The following is a 21,020-nucleotide window of genomic DNA, read 5'->3' on the forward strand; positions in this document are numbered from 1 at the left end:
ATCTATAAACAAAGAGATAGTGAGGGAATACTAAGCTAACATAAATGAATTCAAGTCTCCAGGTCCTGATGAATTACATTCTAGGGTACTGAAGGAGATAGCAGAGGAAATTATTGAATCACTCTCCATAATCTTTGAAAATTCTTGGAGAACAGGAGAAGTCCCAGAAGGCTGGAGAAGAGCGAATGTTGTCCCTATCTTCAAAAAATTGAAGAAGGTGGACCCAGGGAACTATAGGCTTGTGAGCCTTACTTCTATACCAGGAAAGATCTTTGAACAAATTATTAAAGAACATGTATGTAAGTACCTGGATAAGAATGAAGTGATTAACCAGAACCAGCATGGGTTTGTAACTAATAAGTCATGTCAGACTAACTTAATTTCCTTCTATGACAGAATCAAAAAATGGGTGGATCAGGGAAACACAGTAGATATGGTATATCTTGACTTCAGCAAAGCATTTAACAAAGTATCTTGTAGCAGTGTCCAAAGAACACCTCAAGGCAGGATTCAAGTATGACACAGCAGACGAGAAGGCTGAAACAAAACTCCGGCTTTATTATCTACAAAAGTATTATATGCCGGGAAGTGAGAACAACAGTATTTACAATAACAATATGAATAACATGAATACAGGAAGAAATAGCTGAAGCGAGTCACAAAGCTATGCTCCAGCTATGGCAATGAAAGCTCAATATAACAGTACACATCAAGTTTCACATACTACTCTAGGCTGGTCCCCTATCTGGCTTTCTGCTAATTGGGCCACGCTGCTACAGCGCCCTATCTAAAGAAAACTACACTAAACCCTAGCACAGTTCACCTCCGTTGAGTGGCTTACTGTTGCGCAGATCAGACGCAGACGGCTGCCACCTTGTTCGCAGTAACCAAGCAGTATCACGTCACTCGAGACCTTTCCTTTGTATACTGGATATCTTCCTTCTGTGTGTTACCTTAGGTCAGCATCCTTCAGGGAAAACATTCTTCAAAAAGGGATGGATTTCTCTAATCTTGACACAGTCCTGACAACAAATCCTGATAAAGTCTGTGCTGTTATCTTCCAGAGATTTACAGCTTCTTTTTATAGTCTCTCTTTACCAGGAACAGGCAGGAGCCTCTCTGCTCCCTCAGACATACACCAGGTCCCTCTGCTTCTTGGTTCATTTCCCTCTCTCAGCACCAAGAAGTGGGGGTAAAGGGTGGGGGGGGGCAGTCCACAAGCAGAAAACCCAGAGGGGAACAGTGTATTCAATGTGCGGTAAGGGGTGATCCCCTACAATCTCATACCATTCTTATTGAAAAAATAACCCACTGTGCAATGGACAAGGCAACTGTTAGGTGGATTCATAACTGGCTTAGTGATCGGACCCAAAGAATTGTCATAAATGGTTGCACATCCAGTTGGAAGAATGTCTTAAGTTGGGTACCACAAGGCTTTGTCTCGGGCCCTGTGTTGTTTCAACATCTTTATCAATGAAGGAATTGAGGGTAAACTGACTAAATTTGCTGATGACACAAAGCAAGAAGGGATAGCTAATACTAGAGAAGAGAGAGAGGATTCAAAAAGATCGAAACAAACTGGAACTGTGGGCAGTAACTAACAGAATGGTTTTTAACAGGGAGAAATGCAAAGTCCTATATCTGGGCAAGGAAAATGAAAAAAGCATATACAAAATGGGAGGAATCAGGCTAAGCAACAGCACATGTGAAAAAGACTTCGGTATACTAATAGATCACAGACTGAACATGAGTCAACAGTGTGATTTAGCAGCAAAAAGGCAAACACAATTCTGGGTTGCATTAACAGAAGCATAGAGTCTAGATCATGTGAAGTAATTATCCCCCTCTACTCCTCTTTGGTCAGACCTCATCTGGAATACTGTATCCAGTTCTGGGCACCACATCTTAAAAAAGACATGAAGAACCTGGAGCAAGTTCAGAGAAGAGCGACCAAAATGGTGACCGTTCTGCAAACAATGTTCTATGATAGGAACTGTGCATGCTTGGCCAGTTGATCGGCCACTGGAAGATCGGAATAAAGCCAGGGAGCATGCGTCAGCAGATGAAAGCTTGTTATTTTTTGAATGGAACATATTTTTTAATAACTGTAAATTACAAAACAATTTATTTCTACCTTTTCTGTTTAGTTAAATATATTCTGTATGGTGGCACAACCCCTTTAAATATTGCTGTAGGTTACTCGGCCTCTCCTTATATTTCACTCGATGTAAAACTTTTTGCAATATCCGGCTATTTTTTTGTGTGTGTTTTTTGATGTGTAACAAGATTTGTTTTCTAATTAAAACATTTCCCTTAATTTGAACACGAAAGAAGGATTTTCCCTTGTGTGAGTTCTCGGATGCATTACAAGTCTTAATTTAGTATTGTAATCTTTCCTTAGTTCTGAACATGAAAATGGTTTCTGACCTGTGTGAGTTCTCTGATGGATAACGAGGTTTTGTTTCATTGTACAAACATTCCCCACATTCTGAATATGAATATGGCTTCTACCCTGTGTGACTTAACTGATGTATAACAAGACTGTATTTCTCTGTAAAACATTTCTCATATTCTGAACATGAAAAAGGCTTATTTCTTGCGTGAATTCTCTGATGTTCAAAAAGATATGATTTCTCTCTAAAACATTTCCCACATTCTGAACATGAAAATGGTTTCTGACCTGTGTGAATTCTCTGATGTCTAATAAGATGTACTTTTTGGTTAAAACATTTCCCACATTCTGAGCAAGAAAATTGCTTATCCCCTATGTGAGTTCTCTGATGTCTAACAAGAGAAGATTTAGAATAATAACACTTCCCACATTCTGAACATAAAAAAGGCTTCACCCCTGTGTGAGTTCTCTGATGTGTAACAAGATTTGATTTCTCTGTAAAACATTTTCCACATTCTGAACAAGAAAATGGCTTCTCCCCTGTGTGACTTTTCTGATGAGAAACAAGCTTTTGTTTCTGATTAAAACATTTCCCACATTCTGAACATGAATATGGCTTCTTCTCTGTGTGAATTCTCTGATGTAATATTAAAACTGATAGTTGTTTAAACATTTTCCCACATTTGGAGCAAGAATATGGCTTCTCTCCCGTGTGATTTCTTTGATGAATTTTAAGTTTTGATTTTTCACTATAACGTTTCCCACATTCTGAACATGAATATGGCTTCTCCCCTGTGTGAATTCTCAGATGTATAACAAGACTTGCTTTCCGATTAAAACATTTCCCACATTCTGAACATGAATATGGCTTCTCTCCTGTGTGAATTCTCTGATGTGTAACAAGACATGATTTGTCTGTAAAACATTTCCCACATTCTGAACATGAATATGGCTTTTCCCCTGTGTGATTTCTCTGATGTATTACCAGTCCTGATTTAGTATTGTAACATTTCCCACATTCTGGACATGGAAATGGTTTCTTCCCTATGTCAGCTAATTCATGTTCTACAGCCCTTCTGTGACTTTTGTTTTGCATATTGGTCTTTGTTGAAGCAGAAAAAAAGACCTGTTGAAAAGGATCAGATGACAGTTTTTTTCTGAGAAGTTCCTGAGGTGTATCCGGCGTAATGACATGTTCTTCATAAGTATTTGGTGTGATATCAAGATTATTTGCTGGAAAATCTGAAAATATCAGACATCCCTCTGAGCGCCTGGTACAGTCATCTGCTAAGAATAAAAATTATTATTATTTTTCAGTTACACTGCATTGGAATTTTACTATTATTATTATATACTTTATAGCATTTCCATGCAAACTGTAATACAATTCAACTATTGACAGAATAAGACAAGAGACCACAAAAGAGGGACTGAGATTACAGTGTTAGGTCACCAGGTTAAGTTCTTTCAAAATGTCACTTCCCTATTATAGCCATCTTCTCAGTTCATGTTTCACTGTGTCTGTCATGAATCGGTTCCAGTTACATGATTAGAGGAGACTCATAAAAGAGATCTGAAATCAGATTTATTAAGTGATTCAATCTCATACATTCTCTGACAGGTACAAGCAGTCTAATACAGAGCAAAGCACATTGGAGCAGATTGGTCATATACACATAAGCCACAATATTAGGACAAGCATCCCACATCTCACCAATTTGTAAGTGATATCACGAAGAAATCCCATCGCTGCAACCAATTTGTCAGGAACTGACACTACTGATACCACCAATTGTTAGGACAATCACACAATTCACTGACAAATGATGAATGGAGCAACAGTTACTATTGCTACTAGGCAGGTTATTGGGCTTTTTCACTGTCAACGTATAGTATATACACATTAGATACCACCCATGACCAGCAACTGTCCAGGAAATATCCAACACAAAGAAAAATTAGCTGCCAAAACTAATTGTTTATTATTGGCCGATTGGACACCCAATACTGCTAATGTTGAGCCTCACGAGGCTTCAGAGGTGCGGTTTATAGTGCAAAAGGAACAAAGGTTTTCATGCGGCATGTGAATTGTGCACCTACACATAGCATTTATAACAACATGTTTCAGGTTCATTTCTTTGGTTTTGCTTTAGTTTTTTGTACTTTGTATATATATAGCGGTCTGGCTCCCCCTTTTTGGGTTGTGCATTTTGTCTATATAGCTTTACAGGGGCAGGTATATAAACAGTCAGGTCTGGGTCCTGCTCCGCCCCAGTCTATTTTAAGGCCTGCTGGCACATAGAGATGTCAACTACAAAAGTTAAAGTCCATCCTGATTGGGTACACCATGTCATGGTGGGATGGATTTTACGCTCTTTTGATCAAAATAGTGTCAACTTTGTGCCCTATGTTATTTACATGTACTGTTACAATTTATTTACTTTATTTATTTTACTAGAATACCCAGAGAGGTTGTCAAAATTAGGCCTATTTACGTTGGAAAAGAGAAGGCTTAGGGGAGACCTCATAAACATGTATAAATACATCAGGGGGCAGTACAGAGATCTCTCCCATGACCTGTTTATACCAAGGATGGTGACAAAGACGAGGGGGCACACTATGCGTCTGGAGGAAAGGAGGTTCCTGCACCAGCATAGAAGGGGATTCTTTACGGTCAGAGCCGTGAGACTCAGGAACTCTCTGGGAGAGGAAGTGGTGATGTCCAACTCACTTAATGAGTTCAAGAGAGGCCTGGACGCCTTTCTTGAGAACAATAAAATTACATCTTATGCTTAGTGATAGTTAATTAATCCAGATTGGTGTCGGGAAGTGAATTTTTTCCTCAATGATGTCAATTGGCCTATACCGCATGTTTTTTTTTGTTTTGTTTTGTTTTTTTTTTGCGTTCCCCTGGATCAATGCTGCGGAATAGCTGCAGTGCACAAGAAATAGGCTGAACTGGATGGACGCTTGTCTTTTTTCGGCCTTATAAACTATGTAACTATGTAACTATGTAACTTACTACATGGTATTCCTCCTGCAAAGCCTTCACAATGCAAAACCACTAACCACCAACTGTACAGCCATCCAAGACTTTAGCTCTTTCAGATGCTATTGAGCCTCCTCCAGCAACATCAGTTGTGGCATCACTTGTTAGAAAGCTGACTGCAGAAGAAGCACATCTGCCCAAAGAAAGATATTTTGGCTGAACCTCGGCTACTCTCTCTATTCACCATGCTGCCACCCTCCTCCCAAATGAAATCACCTTCTTGTCACCCAAACTGGTGCTCAGGTCTTGTCCATTACACAATCATCATCATCTCCTCTTTCGCAGCAGACAATAAATTTTCTGAGCTCCTTGCACTCCTGCCTGATTACTACCTCTAATTTTGCTCTGACGCAGAGTGCCTCAGCACCGTTGGTGATTCTACCGGTGCCCTTATTAACATGGCTGACAGACAGAGCCATAAACACAGCTAAGGGCTTGAATTGTCACCTACATCTCATCTAAGCACAAAGCCTGACTGTTCATCTCATCCAACAAATGAACTGGAAGAAGTTGTGATATATCTTCATTAGACTCAGATTGCTATGGCTCAGGGGACTAGGAGTCAGAACAGACAAGAAATGTCACTGACGAATATGAATCTGCAATGTAAAAGATTAACTGTTATTGTGGCTGAGGACTGTGCACAGCACTGACTCAAACTGATGATGTCACTATCAGTTGTAGCATCATCATCCTCCTGTGACTGAGATAAGTGATGTGCCATGAAATTCAATAATGCCCTCTGCTTTCACACCACTTACATGCTTACCGGAGGCAAAGTAGGCCAATTGTGACCTGCTTTTGGTAGTACTACTGCCCACATGGCTGGTACCAGTGATGGTGGTGCTTATGCAGCTCCCACATTCTTTTGCCACAGTATGTTTTTTTTTCACTTTTTCACTACCCTGTTCATTGCAATTGCCACTATATTATTTTTCCATACATTTTTAGAAAAATATATTTGACAAAAGTTCATCTTTTTAACCCTTTCGTGCCCGAGCCTGTTTTCGCCTTCGTGCCCAGGGCAATTTTTTCAATTCTGACCAGTGTCACTTTATGAGGTAATAGCTCTGGAACGCTTCAACGGATCCCACCGATTCTGAGATTGTTTTTCAGGACATATTGCATTTCATATTAGTGATACAATTTGCATTTATTTCTGAAAATATAGGAAATTTGCCGAAAATTTCTCAATTTTCAAACTTTAAATTTTTATGGCCTTAAACCAGAGAGATATGTTACACAAAATAGTTAATAAACAACATTTTCCACGTCTACTTTACATCAGCACAATTTTTGAAAAAAAATTTTTGTCAGGTAGTTAGAAGGGTTAAAAGTTGACCAGCAATTTCTCCTTTTTCCAACAAAATTTACAAAACCATTTTTTAGGGACCACATCGCATTTGAAGTGACTTTGAGGAACTTATATGACAGAAAATACCCAAAAGTGATACCATTCTAAAAACTACACCCCTCAAGGTGCTCAAAACCACATTCATTACGTTTATTAACCCTTCAGGTGCTTCACAGGAATTAATGAAATATGGAAAGAAAAAATGAAACAAAAATGTTACTTTAGCCCCAATTTTTTTTATTTTCACAAGGGTAGCCAGAAAAAATGAACCCCAAAATTTGTTGTGCAATTTCTCCGATACGCCAATACCCCATATGTGGTGGAAAGCTACTGTCTGGGAGCACGGCAGGGCTCGGAAGGGAATGAGTGCCATTTGAATTTTGGAATGTAAAATTGCTTGTAATAGATAGTGGACACCATGTCGCGTTTAGAGAGCCCCTCAGGTGCCTAAACAGTGGAAACCTCCCACACGTGACCCCATTTTGGAAAATACACCCCTTAAGGAATCCATCGGCTGGTGTGATGACCATCTTGATACCACAGGTGCCTCACAGAATTTTAAAAATATTAGGACGTGAAAATGAAATATTAAAAGTTTTTTTCATGCAAATTGTCTCTTCAGAGGGGAAGAGAACTAGAACTCTAGTGCCACCTATAGGAAGAAGCAATCCTAAAAGTCAATATTAACCCTTTAACAAGCCTTGTCACATGACTTAGGATAAAAGCCAAGACCAGAAACTCAATTTGCAGACACTGTGTTTCGGGGTACTGCCCCTAGTCAGTGCAAAGTGTGAGTTCTGGTTTGGCTGGGTGAGAGGCGTCATGAAAATGTTGATTTAGCCTTAAATTTATCATTTTCACAAGGGTAGAAGGAGAAAATGGACCCCACAGTTGATTGTGAAAGGTCTCCTGAGTATGCCAATACCCCATATGTGGTCGGAAAATACATTTCAGCTACAGTGTGATGCTCAGCAGGGAAGACGCGCCATATTGGAGAGCAAATTTTGCTAGAATGGTTTGTGGGTGACAAGTCACATTGTCAGAGCCCCTGAGGTGCCAGAACAGCAGAACCCCCAAAAGTGACCGCATTTTACAACCTACTCCTCTGAATGTATGCTCACTGCACCACTGGATGAATTCAGACACCACAGCTGCCCCATAGAAATTTATACCATTGGGCAATGAAGAAAAAATAATTCCCACTTTTTTACCACTAAAATGTTGTTTTAACATCAAACTTTAAATGGGAAAATAGGTACATGGGTAAATGGTCACTACACCCATAGATGGATTCCCAGAGAGTGTTATTTCCAAAATGGGGTCACTTAAAGGGGGGGAGATTCTGCTGTTCTGGCACTTTTCAAAGCCGCTAAGAAATGGACAAATTCAAAATAAAACAGAATACAGGTGTACAAAAATAGACACGCGGAGTTAAATAAGAAACAAAAATCCATTAGGTGCATAATTTACTTAATGGACCAGCTAGTAATAGAAAATTCTACCTAACATGCCCACAAGAAAGCAACTCCATGATAGAACATTAGAATACTGGAGAACAACACTGGAGTTTAATGCTGAATAAACAAATATATTAGTACAAATATGTAAAAGGATTACCACAGACAATGTTAGAAGACAAAAGGAACACTACAAAGACAGCCGAACACAACAGCACGCACACAGTGAGTGCAGGGCATTACAACAATGTCTGCATGGTACATAAATACATATATACCATATAACACATGGTACTTATATACATAATAGACAGTGGTCATAAGCTGAGAATGCAAGCAATGAGAAAGTAACACTAAGGTATAAAGACATAGAGAAACCTTTATATCATGCCCATAAAAGTGCACTGAGTGTAGACTGCCAGGTGGGAAAAGGACACCAAAGAGACCCCGACGCGTGCTTTGCGTTTTAAGGTAAACAGCTTTTTCAAGGAGTAGGTGTGCTCAGATTGACCAGTAGGACCTTAAATATCATAGGAGAGGGTCACATGGCCGGAATGTCAACCAATGGAGATAATGGCGGTCTATGCGCACTGCACCGTATATACCCAGCAGTCACCACCGCCGGCGTCATGGAGGAGGGTGCATTTGCGCGAGCATCACCATGGCTCCTAGACATGCGCACAAACCATATAGACACTGGGAGGTGAAGGAGACGTGAGACAGAGGCAGCTGCACACGCGTATATTGAGTCAAGGGTGTGTGTTGGCATTATATGTCCCAAATTGCTAAAATTCTATTAAGATGTCACATGGTACTTATTGGCCATTTAGGGATAAGCATGAAAGCACCATTTAGAACTGCACATATGTGCAAATAAGCCAATATGCTATATATTGTCAAAATGGCCAAGATACGTCTTAACAATGAAAATAATGAAAATATTAGATCTAAACTGTTTTGTTTAGCAACAAGTACTTACAAACAATGAAGGTTTTTAGCGCATAAATTGGCCAATTCATGTGTGCCCATCAACCACAGCAAGGTAACCTCCCCCTGATGGGTAACTACTCTGCCTAACATGCCACTTTTGGGCTACAAGCCTACAACTAAACGGACAAACATGTCTTCTTCTGGGCTAAAAACACCTACATTTAAAGGGCAAGCAGAGCTGTTTATATAACACCTGCTGGTTAATGGGAGGAGTGCAGAATCAGGCAAGAGGCAGTAACACCCCCTTATAGTAATACAAACCAGAAAAACCTGACCAGCACCTCCTAGTGTGAACTGGTGCCAGCTGCCATATATATATTTATATATTTATTTACACACAGTGGGGGAAATAAGTATTTGATCCCTTGCTGTGTGTAACATCGGCGTCTCTGCCTCCTGCTGGCAGAGACACCGTTCCCCTCACCGCCGCGGTCCCGGTCCGGCGTCTTCCTGCTCCCCTCCTGCTGTGGCGCACACCGCGCGCAGCTTCCTGGGCACTGTGCTTAGGGCGGGCGCGTGCTCCCTCCCTCTTAAAGGGGCCGCACGCGTAGTCCTAAAGAGTCCTCGGCCAATTGCAGGAGGACTTCCCCTTTATAAGGCACCTCCTTCAAAATGGAGGTGCCTGTGCAAGGTTGTTGTTTTGTGTGCTAACACTTTCCTCAGCCCTCATGTCCCGCTGCCTGTCAGCCTAGCCTGCCAGTCCGTCTAACAGTCCTGCCCGCCAGTCCGTCTAACAGTCCTGCCCGCCAGTCCGTCTAACAATCCTGCCCGCCAGCCTGCCTACCCGGTGCACCTGCCAGTTTCCTGCCAGCCTGCCTACCCGGAGCATCTACCAGTGACCAGCAGTGCCCGCCAGCCTGCCTACCTGGAGCACCTGCCAGTTACCTGCCAGCCTGCCTACCTACCTACCTGGAGCACCTGCCAGTTACCTGCCGTGCCTGCCAGCTTGCCTACCCGGAGCACCTGTCTGGCTATCCGAGGTAAGCACCTGCTTGCCTACCCGGATCACCCAAGAGTCTTCCTGCCGTGTTTATCCACTCTATCGGTCAGCTTCTGTCATCTGACCCGTGGGAGTCACCTGATCTCACACAAGGTCGGTCCCAGAGTGGTACCTGGTTCACGGAGTCGACTAAGCCGCCGTATGACCTGGGTCGGTCCGAGTAGGCACTTAGTTACGCCCCTCTGGTCCCTCCTTGCACAGAAGCACAGAGGTTCCACCACCCGGACCCGTAACACTGTTTTTGTAAGTTTGTCCACTGACAAAGACATGAATAGTCTATAATTATAAATTGTATAAATTAGATACATTTTTTTGCATTTTGCAGTGAGAAATAGGTATATGATCCCTCTGGCAAACAACACTTAATACTTGGTGGCAAAACCCTTGTTGGCAAGCACAGCAGTCAGACGTTTTTTGTAGTTAATGATGAGGTTTGCGCACATGTCAGGAGGAATTTTGGTCCACTCTAATTATAGGCTGTTCATGTCTTTGTCAGTGGGCAAACTTACAAAAACATCAAGGGATCAAATACTTATTTCCCCCACTGTATATACACACGCACACACAGAAAAATGATGCTCAAAGATGCTCCCAAAATCTTCAAACCATGATAACAACGCATCATCCCAGGACATATATATTTATATAAAAGATAAAAGTTAGCAATATAAGGAAGGAGCTGCTGGGAAAAGAAAACACACCAGTAAGAAACACAAACCAGTAAAACCAACAGTAAAAAATAAAAAAAATAGTAATTTTAAAAACATGGTGGATGGCAGATGGCTACAGGAAAGGGACAAAATTGAGTGTCTCATTTAAACCAAAAGGGGCCATAGTCCCCAAGGAGACTATCCACTTAGTTTTTCTTTAGGCTAATAGTTTTTTTTCACATTGCCACCTCTGATGCCACAATGGACCACATCAATGCTCCGTATCAGAGATTTTGAACTACAGCCATGATTAACCTTAAAAAGGCGTGGCAAAGTTTTCAAAGTAGTCTTGTCATCCACAGTCTTGGCCGCACCAATGTCTCTCACGTGCTGCCTAACTCTTACCCCTAATTCTCTAGAAGTCAGGCCAACAAATTTTAGAAAACCCACATGTTGCGTAGTACACTACATTGGTAGTACTACATGAGATATGACATTTTATTTCATAATGGTGTTTATCGTCAGCTGACTCAAAAGTGGTACTGCAAGAGTCATTGGCACAGACAAGACAGCGGCCACATGGATAACAGCCTCGAACTGGACCACTGGAACCGAAAGAGAATGGGGCCATGGAGTATAATGACTCTGGACAAGTAGATCTTTGAGATTTTTGGATTACCTTGGGGTCATAAGTGGTGTATCAGGTAAATAAAATGACAGCAATGGCTCAGTTTTTAAAACTGGCCAGTGTTTGGCCAAAATATCTCTCGTTGTTTGCCACTCGTGAATAAAAGAATAAAAGTTGAGATGAAATGAATCTTCTCATTGCGCTCATTTCTTTTAATCGACTGCCAAAGTAAGCGGTTACATGGGGTGATTTTAGCCCTCATAAATCCATTCTTAATACTTTTTTGGCAGACATCCCCCTTGTACAATTATGGATTTAAGATAAAATTGCCTGTCTCCCAAATTTATCCTCAGTATAGCAGATCTGCTTCATTCTGAGTAACTCCCCAACTGAGACAGCCTTAATAGTAGCAGTATTTTGGGACATTGAGGCATGTAATAATGAATTAGCGGATGTTAATCTCCTGAAAACATCCGTTTGTAGAAACCGATTGCTGTCAACATCAATGCTGATATCCGAGGTTATTATTCAAAGTACTCGAGCTGCTCCACTGTCACCTGCCAAAAAATAAGCAGGTCCTCAATATATCTAAGTCAGCAGTGGACTTGGTCAATGGCCTACGCGCCTCCATCACCGAACACCAACCTCTCCTAGTAACCCAGGAAAAGGTCGGAATACGAACCCGCTCAGGCCGCGATTGTCGCAGTGTCGCGCTTCTTTAAATAAAAAACATCCTTAACCCCTTTACCCCCGAGGGTGGTTTGCACGTTAATGACCAGGCCAATTTTTACAATTCTGACCACTGTCACTTTATGAGGTAATTACTCTGGAACGCTTCAACGGATCCCCCTGATTCTGAGCATATACCCCATATGTGGGGAAAAACCACTGTTTGGGCGCACGGCAGGGCTCGGAAGGGAAGGAGCGCCATTTGACTTTTTGATTGTAAAATTTGCTTGAATAATTAGAGGACGCCATGTTGCGTTTGGAGAGCCCCTGATGTGCCTAAACATTGGAGCTCCCCCACAAGTGACCCCCATTTTGGAAACTAGACCCCCCAAGGCACCTATCTAGATGCAGAGTGAGCACTTGGAACCCCCAGGTGCTTCACAAATTGATTTGTAAAAATGAAAAAGTGTTTTTTTTTTCACTTTTTCATTTTTACGAATCAATTTGTGAAGCACCTGGGGGTTCCAAGTGCTCACTATGCATCTAGATAGGTGCCTTGGGGGGTCTAGTTTCCAAAATGGGGTCACTTGTGAGGGAGCTCCAATGTTTAAGCACGCAGGGGCTCTCCAAAAGCAACATGGCATCCGCTAACAATTTGAGCCGATTTTCCATTCAATTTGTTAGCGGACACCATGTCGTGTTTGGAGAGCCCCTGATGTGCCTAAACAGTGGAGCTCCCCCACAGGTGACCCCATTTTGGAAACTATACCCCTCAAGGATTTTATTAAGGGGTATAGTGAACATTTTGAACCCAGAGGTACGACACAGAATTTGATAACATTAGGTCATCATATTGAATAAGTTGTCATTAGTCTTGAGCGCAAGTGCTCGCTACTTGAGCTTGCATCGGGTACTCCGTTATGCACCATGTACTGCGTGTGCTCGAGTGACATGCTCGAGTCCCTGCCCCGCATGTTTCACGGTTATTAGACACCCAAAAAAAACCATGCGGGGATCACTCGTGCATGGCAGGCAATCCCCGCAAAGTTTTTTTTGGCCGCGAAGCATATGGGGCGGAGACTCGAGCATGTCACTCAAATACCCACGATACTCAATGCATACCAGAGCACCCGATGCAAACTCAAGTAGCGAGCACTTGCGCTCAACACTAGTCGCCATATCGTCATCTTTTTTCTTACTTTTGAAAAAAATCCCAACCCCATCACAACCCTAACCCCAAATCCAGCCCTAACCCTAGCCCAACCCTAACCCTAGCACAACCCTAACCCGAGAGTTTACTTTTTACGCCGTTCCTTGTGCGGTATAAGTGATTAGACGACCTTATTCTTCGGGTTGGTGAGACTACAGCGATACCAGAATCATATGGTGTTTTTATGATTGACAGCTGTCACATACTAAAAGAAGCATTTTTTGTAAAATCTAGTTTTTGCATCGCCATATTTTGAGAGCTATAATTTTTCCAGATTTTGGCAGACAGTCATGTGACGGCTTGTTTTTTGCGGGATGAGTTGACGCTGTTACTGGTGCCATTTTCATGCTCGTGACAATTTTTGATCGCTTTCTATTCCGATTTTTGGGAGGCAGAATAAACAAAAACCAACAATTCAGGAATTGTTTTTTTTTTATTCTGTTCCGCGTGTGGTAAAATTGATAAGGCAGCTTTATTCTTCGGGACAGTACGTTTACAGCGGTAAAACATTTATATCGTTTTTCTATGTTTTGCACTTTTACATAATAAAAGCAATTTTATAGAAAAAATTATTTTTTAGCATAGCTTTATTCTGAGAGCTATAACTTTTTATTTTTTGGCTGATGGAGCTGTATGGCGGCTTGTTTTTTGCGGGACGAGATGACGTTTTCAGCGGTACCATTTTTATTTATATTCGTCTTTTTGATCGCGTGTTATTCCATTTTTTGTTTGGCGGTATGGTGATAAAGCATTGTTTTTTGCTTCATTTTTTTTTTTTTTTTTTTTACCGTGTTCACTGAAGGGGTTAACTAGTGGGACAGTTTTATAGGTCAGGTCGTTCCAGACGCGGCCATACCAAATATGTGTACTTTTATTGTTTTGTTTTTTTTATAATATTTATTGATGGGTACATTATATTTTTAATTTTGGTGGATTATTTTTTTGATATTTTTACAATTTTTTTTTTTTTTTTTTTTTTTTCACTTTATGACAGTTTTTTTACTTTGTCCCACTATGGGACTTTCACTTTTTTTTCTTTGATCGCTTGCATGGCACAGGAATGGAGCACCATCCCTGTGCTATGCAGGCTGTCAGTGCTGGACAGGGAGAAGATAGTTTGGAGATGCACTGCGCATGTCCAAAAAATCTTCCTGCTGTCTGGTGACCCGGATGTTGTCATGACGACATCGGGTCGTCATGGCAACATCCTGGAAGCCACGGCAGACAGCGCTGGAGGCCGGAAGAGGAGGTGAGTATTCCGATCACCTCCCCTTAGCCACAGCAATGCTGCGATCGACTTCGATCACAGCATTGCGTGGGTGAATGTGCCGGGAGCGGTGCGGGACCGCTCCCTGCACATAGCACCGGGTGTCAGCTGTGACAATCAGCTGACACCCGGCGGCGATCGCGCCCGCACAGCCTGTGTGCGGGCAAAATCGCCAAGGCGTATAAATACGTATCTGGTCCATAAGTCCCAGGGCACAGATACGTACTAATACGCCCTATGTCGTAAAGGGGTTAAACAACCAAAGGTAGATTAAAAAGTCAATTTTTATTCAGTATAATTAAAATTATTATTAATAATTAATAATATTATATAGAATTATTATAGCCTGCTTTATTTTTGTAGTAGCAGTCAGACAGTGAGTGCCGATTGAACTATTTACTGTTTGCATTAGTCGTTACTGTTGAAGTTCTGTAAAACCCAACCCCCCCCCCTCAGTTGGAGCCAGATTGATGAAGAGTACTGTTTGTCACTCATTGAGTCCATGCCTCAGAGACTGCAAGCTGTTATTAAAGCCAGAGGTGGTGCAACAAAATACTAGTGATGTATTGGAGTGTCCTTTTGTGTGTTTGTTTTTCATGATTCCATAATTTTTTCCTCAGAATTTAGTGATTCCATAATTTTTTCCCTCTGCTTGGTCTGAAAAAAAATGACCCTTACTGAGTACCACATTTTTAATCTTGATTTCTTTTAGTGTTTCTTAAAGTTGCCATTTGAAATGACTTTAGTTTTGTGCCATGTCTGTGATCTGCCTTTTTTCAACAACATTAAACAACTGAATGAACATCCTCCGAGCCCGGTGATTCCATAATTTTTGCTAGGGGTTGTATATATAAGAGGTCACTGACACTAATATGCTTCAAAATATGCTTAGAGATATCCACTGAGCACAGTGACCTGTGATGGACAGGACTGTGAATAAAGAGTCATCTCCTCTGCAGCAGCTCAGAAACGTGCTATGGATGCAGTGGAGAAACCATCATACAAAACAGTGTAAAAAGCTTTTTTTTAAGCACTTAGGGGACGATTTCTTAAAGTGCCTATGCCACTGCAGTGCCATAATTTATGCACGTCAGAAATATTGCTCCAGTCCATCCATAACTTGAGTACCAATTCTATCAAGGTGCACAGAGGCGCGAGCCATTGAGAGGATGTGCACGAGATTGCCGTGCGCGTCCTAATGAACTGAGCATATCTTACCCCACCAAAATAATTGAACTTCTAGTTATAGTTATTCTACAAGCCAGTGACTGAGTAGAATCTGTGACTTCTCAGCATTTAGTGGTCACTACTCACCTGGGTAGTCATATGTAGGAATCTCCTCTTTACACCGTTCATCACCCATCACATATGTCTCTGTACCTGAAACAAATAAATGACTAACTTTTAATACCAGGTATATGATTTTCTTGATACCTGGTATGGCTGTAGAACCTGGTCTGCAAGGTCCACACCCTCCATGTGTTTGTTGTAGTCAATGACTGACACAGGTTTTTGCTTTGGAGTAGTGGATTCTAGTTATACAGTGGCCCTTGTGGCATCTGTGTGGATCGAACTGAGGACAAAAATATCCTTCTTATCCTTATACTTGAGGGCAAGCAGCTCTCCATTGTGTACAGCCCCTGACTGCCCTTTTTGGAACTTTTCGTTGACCAACGATTGTGGAAACCCCTGACGGTTTTTACGAATGGTCCCACAAGCCCCTATGTTGTGTTCAACCAGACTTTTAAATAGGGGTATGCTGGTGTAATAATTGTCCACATAAAGATTGTAGCCTTTTTGTAAAAATGGACTTATCAGCTCCCAAACAATTTTTCCAGATGTCCCTAGAAAAGTAGGGCATCCTAGTGGATTTAGTTGGCCATATTTCCCCTCATAAATGCGAAAAGCTGTATCCAGTTGACCTCTCACACACTTTATACAGCTTTATTCCAAACCTTGCCCTCTTAGATGGAATAAATTGCTCGAGGTGCAGTCTTCCTTTGGATTTTACAAGGGACTCATCAATAGAAATGTTTTGTGTTGGGGTGTAGAGCCTTAAGAACTTTCCTGTCAAGCCTTCAATGATAGATCTGATTTTATATCATCTTTCATATTCTGGGGCATTTCTGGGCAGGCATTGACTATTGTCGTAAAAATGGCAAAACCTCATAAGCATTTCATAACGGGTCCTAGGAAGAACAACTGAAAACATAGGGGTGGATTGAACAAGGCAGTTAGACCAGTAGGACCAAATGATGTTTTGTTTTTTAACAAGCCTCATGGCAAATGTAAGTCCTAAAAAATTTTAATTTTCCGGAATATTAGTTGGCGTCCATAAATTTGACCTAGCATAATAGGATTGCGGATTCTGGCTGAAGAATTGGGACGCGTATAAATTTGTTTGCAGGACAATATGCTCTAGCTAGCCATCTGTCAAAAACAAATTTACAAAAATTAATTCGTCCAAAATCTTCCACCTCCACATTTATACCAGGAATGGCGTTGAAATCAGGGCTGAATGGAGCAGCCGAATCCGAAGCCTCCCATCTGGGAAATGCTTCATCAAGTGGCAACGCCCCTTGTACATTGGCGTGCACAAATTCACTAATAGCCGGGACAACGCTTGTACTGGGCAGTGTTCCATGATTTGGAGACGTTTCTCCAGTAGCGCTATTTGCCCCTATTGTTGTAGTGGTCCTTGTGTGTGAGGGAGGACCAGAATCACGGCTCTGAGCTATCACTGTCGCCGCTACTAAAGCCCTCGAAATCCATATCGCCATCTGACACTGCACATTCTTCGCTGTCAGAACATAAAAGGGCAGACGCCTCCTCTGAAGTATAAGACTGATGGGCCATTTTATTAGTCTCGTCAAAAAATATAAAAACTAACTGATTAGACTAACTGACGAGATTACTATCAAATTATTGGTAAAACCATTGCGATCAAGCCTAACCCTAACCTAATCCTAGCCTAACCTTAGCCTAAACCCTAACCCTAGTCTAACCCAACCTAACCCGAACTTTAGCCCAACCCCAACTTTAGCCCAACCCTAGTCTAACCCTAACTTTAGCCCAACCCTAACTTTAGCCTAACCCTAGTCTAACCCTAACTTTAGCTTAACTAACTTTATCTGTTTTTTTATTTTAGAACAAATTGCTGACTGACACAGTTCTTGTCAGCAGCACTTGTCACAGTGTGTCTCCTCTGATCTCTCACTGACAGGAGATCAGAGGAGAAACAGCGTTTTTTTATGAATTCAGCATATCTTACCCCACTGCACTCCCACCAAAAAAATGTAACTTCTAGTTATAATTATTCTACAAGTCAGTGACTGAGAAGAATCTGTGACTTCTCTGCATTTAGTGGTCAGTACTCACCTGGGTAGTCATATGTAGGAATCTCCTCTTTACACCACTCATCACCCCTCACATATGTTTCTGTAGTATTAATATGGGGCAGATCTTCACCCTAAAAGAAATATTGTAAAAGTCACAGACAGATGAAGACATTTCGTGAAATGATTTTGAAAAACAACAATGATAAAACAAAATCTAACCCATTTGTTCCTTTTTCGAACCAGCAGTCTCGATAACCAGAAAATTGTGAGAAGATTCAGACAACATCTAATGTCTATGATCAGCTTTATCCTGTCATCTCCACCAGATATAAAACATACACTGAATGGTCACATTGTGAGAAGATCCAGACAACATCTAATGTCTATGATCAGCTTTATCCTGTCATCTCCAAGTATAAAACATACACTGAATGGCCACATTGTGAGAAGATCCAGACAACATCTAATGTCTATGATCAGCTTTATCCTGTCATCTCCACCAGATATAAAAAAAACACTGAATGGCCACATTGTGAGAAGATCCAGACAACATCTAATGTCTATGATCAGCTTTATCCTGTCATCTCCACCAGATATAAAACATACACTGAATGGCCACATTGTGAGAAGATCCAGACAACATCTAATGTCTATGATCAGCTTTATCCTGTCATCTCCACCAAGTATAAAACATGCACTGAATGGCCACATTGTGAGAAGATCCAGACAACATCTAATGTCTATGATCAGCTTTATCCTGTCATCTCCACCAGATATAAAACATACACTGAATGGCCACATTGTGAGAAGATCCAGACAACATCTAATGTCTATGATCAGCTTTATCCTGTCATCTCCACCAAGTATAAAACATACACTGAATGGCCACATTGTGAGAAGATCCAGACAACATCTAATGTCTATGATCAGCTTTATCCTGTCATCTCCACCAGATATAAAACATACACTGAATGGCCACATTGTGAGAAGATCCAGACAACATCTAATGTCTATGATCAGCTTTATCCTGTCATCTCCACCAAGTATAAAACATACACTGAATGGCCACATTGTGAGAAGATCCAGACAACATCTAATGTCTATGATCAGCTTTATCCTGTCATCTCCACCAGATATAAAACATACACTGAATGGCCACATTGTGAGAAGATCCAGACAACATCTAATGTCTATGATCAGCTTTATCCTGTCATCTCCACCAGATATAAAACATACACTGAATGGCCACATTGTGAGAAGATCCAGACAACATCTAATGTCTATGATCAGCTTTATCCTGTCATCTCCACCAAGTATAAAACATGCACTGAATGGCCACATTGTGAGAAGATCCAGACAACATCTAATGTCTATGATCAGCTTTATCCTGTCATCTCCACCAGATATAAAACATACACTGAATGGCCACATTGTGAGAAGATCCAGACAACATCTAATGTCTATGATCAGCTTTATCCTGTCATCTCCACCAAGTATAAAACATGCACTGAATGGCCACATTGTGAGAAGATCCAGACAACATCTAATGTCTATGATCAGCTTTATCCTGTCATCTCCACCAAGTATAAAACATACACTGAATGGCCACATTGTGAGAAGATCCAGACAACATCTAATGTCTATGATCAGCTTTATCCTGTCATCTCCACCAGATATAAAACATACACTGAATGGCCACATTGTGAGAAGATCCAGACAACATCTAATGTCTATGATCAGCTTTATCCTGTCATCTCCACCAAGTATAAAACATACACTGAATGGCCACATTGTGAGAAGATCCAGACAACATCTAATGTCTATGATCAGCTTTATCCTGTCATCTCCACCAAGTATAAAACATACACTGAATGGCCACATTGTGAGAAGATCCAGACAACATCTAATGTCTATGATCAGCTTTATCCTGTCATCTCCACCAGATATAAAACATACACTGAATGGCCACATTGTAAGAAGATCCAGACAACATCTAATGTCTATGATCAGCTTTATCCTGTCATCTCCACCAAGTATAAAACATACACTGAATGGCCACATTGTGAGAAGATCCAGACAACATCTAATGTATATGATCAGCTTTATCCTGTCATCTCCACCAGATATAAAACATACACTGAATGGCCACATTGTGAGAAGATCCAGACAACATCTAATGTCTATGATCTGCTTTATCCTGTCATCTTCACCAGGTATAAAACACACTGAATGGCCACATTACTAGAGACACCCATCTAGTAGCTCATTGGCCTGCCATTTGTCTTCACAACTGCAAATTAGATGAAGGTGCTGACAATCTCTGAACATCTCATTGTACGTCGTCCCAGAGATGCTTTATATCTGAGAACTGTGAAAGCCGAGGAAGCAAGGAAAACTCACTGTCATGTTCCTGGTGTAAAATGGTGTACAAATCTGGCAACCCCTGAACAGAATTGCATAATTGTGGTGCTGCAGAATATACTGTTATTATAGGACACTGATGCAAACTATTGTGTACCTGTCAATGCTATCATTCATTGTAGTCACCTTTATGTGAAACTTATAGGAGAGTAGGTAGTTGGGCAGGAGAGAGTTACAGAGGGTCAGCCCTGCAGCTGGGCAGGAGGAGAGTTACATAGGGTCAGCCCTGCAGCTGGGCAGGGGAGAGTTACAGAGAGTCAGCCCTGCAGCTGGGCAGGGGAGAGTTACATAGGGTCAGCCCTGCAGCTGGGCAGGGGAGAGTTACGCAGGGTCAGCCCTGCAGCTGGGCAGGGGAGAGTTACACAGGGTCAGCCCTGCAGCTGGGCAGGGGAGAGTTACACAGGGTCAGCCCTGCAGCTGGGCAGGAGGAGAGTTACATAGGGTCAGCCCTGCAGCTGGGCAGGGGAGAGTTACAGAGAGTCAGCCCTGCAGCTGGGCAGGGGAGAGTTACATAGGGTCAGCCCTGCAGCTGGGCAGGGGAGAGTTACATAGGGTCAGCCCTGCAGCTGGGCAGGGGAGAGTTACGCAGGGTCAG

General features: G+C 41.6%; 1 protein-coding gene across 1 annotated transcript in view; it reads right to left on the reverse strand.

Moving 5' to 3' along the window:
• Positions 1-536: 536 nt before the first annotated feature.
• The window catches only part of LOC141271455 (uncharacterized), a 176,393-nt gene continuing 155,909 nt past the window's right edge, over positions 537-21,020 (reverse strand). The window contains exons 12-14 of the mRNA XM_073681526.1: positions 18,045-18,135; positions 15,981-16,046; positions 537-3,679 (exon numbers count right to left, since the gene is read on the reverse strand). Coding sequence (XP_073537627.1) covers positions 2,508-3,679; positions 15,981-16,046; positions 18,045-18,135 — 1,329 coding nt within the window. The 3' untranslated portion in view covers positions 537-2,507. The remainder of the gene's footprint in view (positions 3,680-15,980; positions 16,047-18,044; positions 18,136-21,020) is intronic.

Source organism: Phyllobates terribilis, unplaced genomic scaffold, assembly GCF_046119375.1.
Source record: "Phyllobates terribilis strain yellow unplaced genomic scaffold, ASM4611937v1 Scaffold_5__5_contigs__length_657084704, whole genome shotgun sequence".
Lineage (NCBI taxonomy): Eukaryota > Metazoa > Chordata > Amphibia > Anura > Dendrobatidae > Phyllobates > Phyllobates terribilis.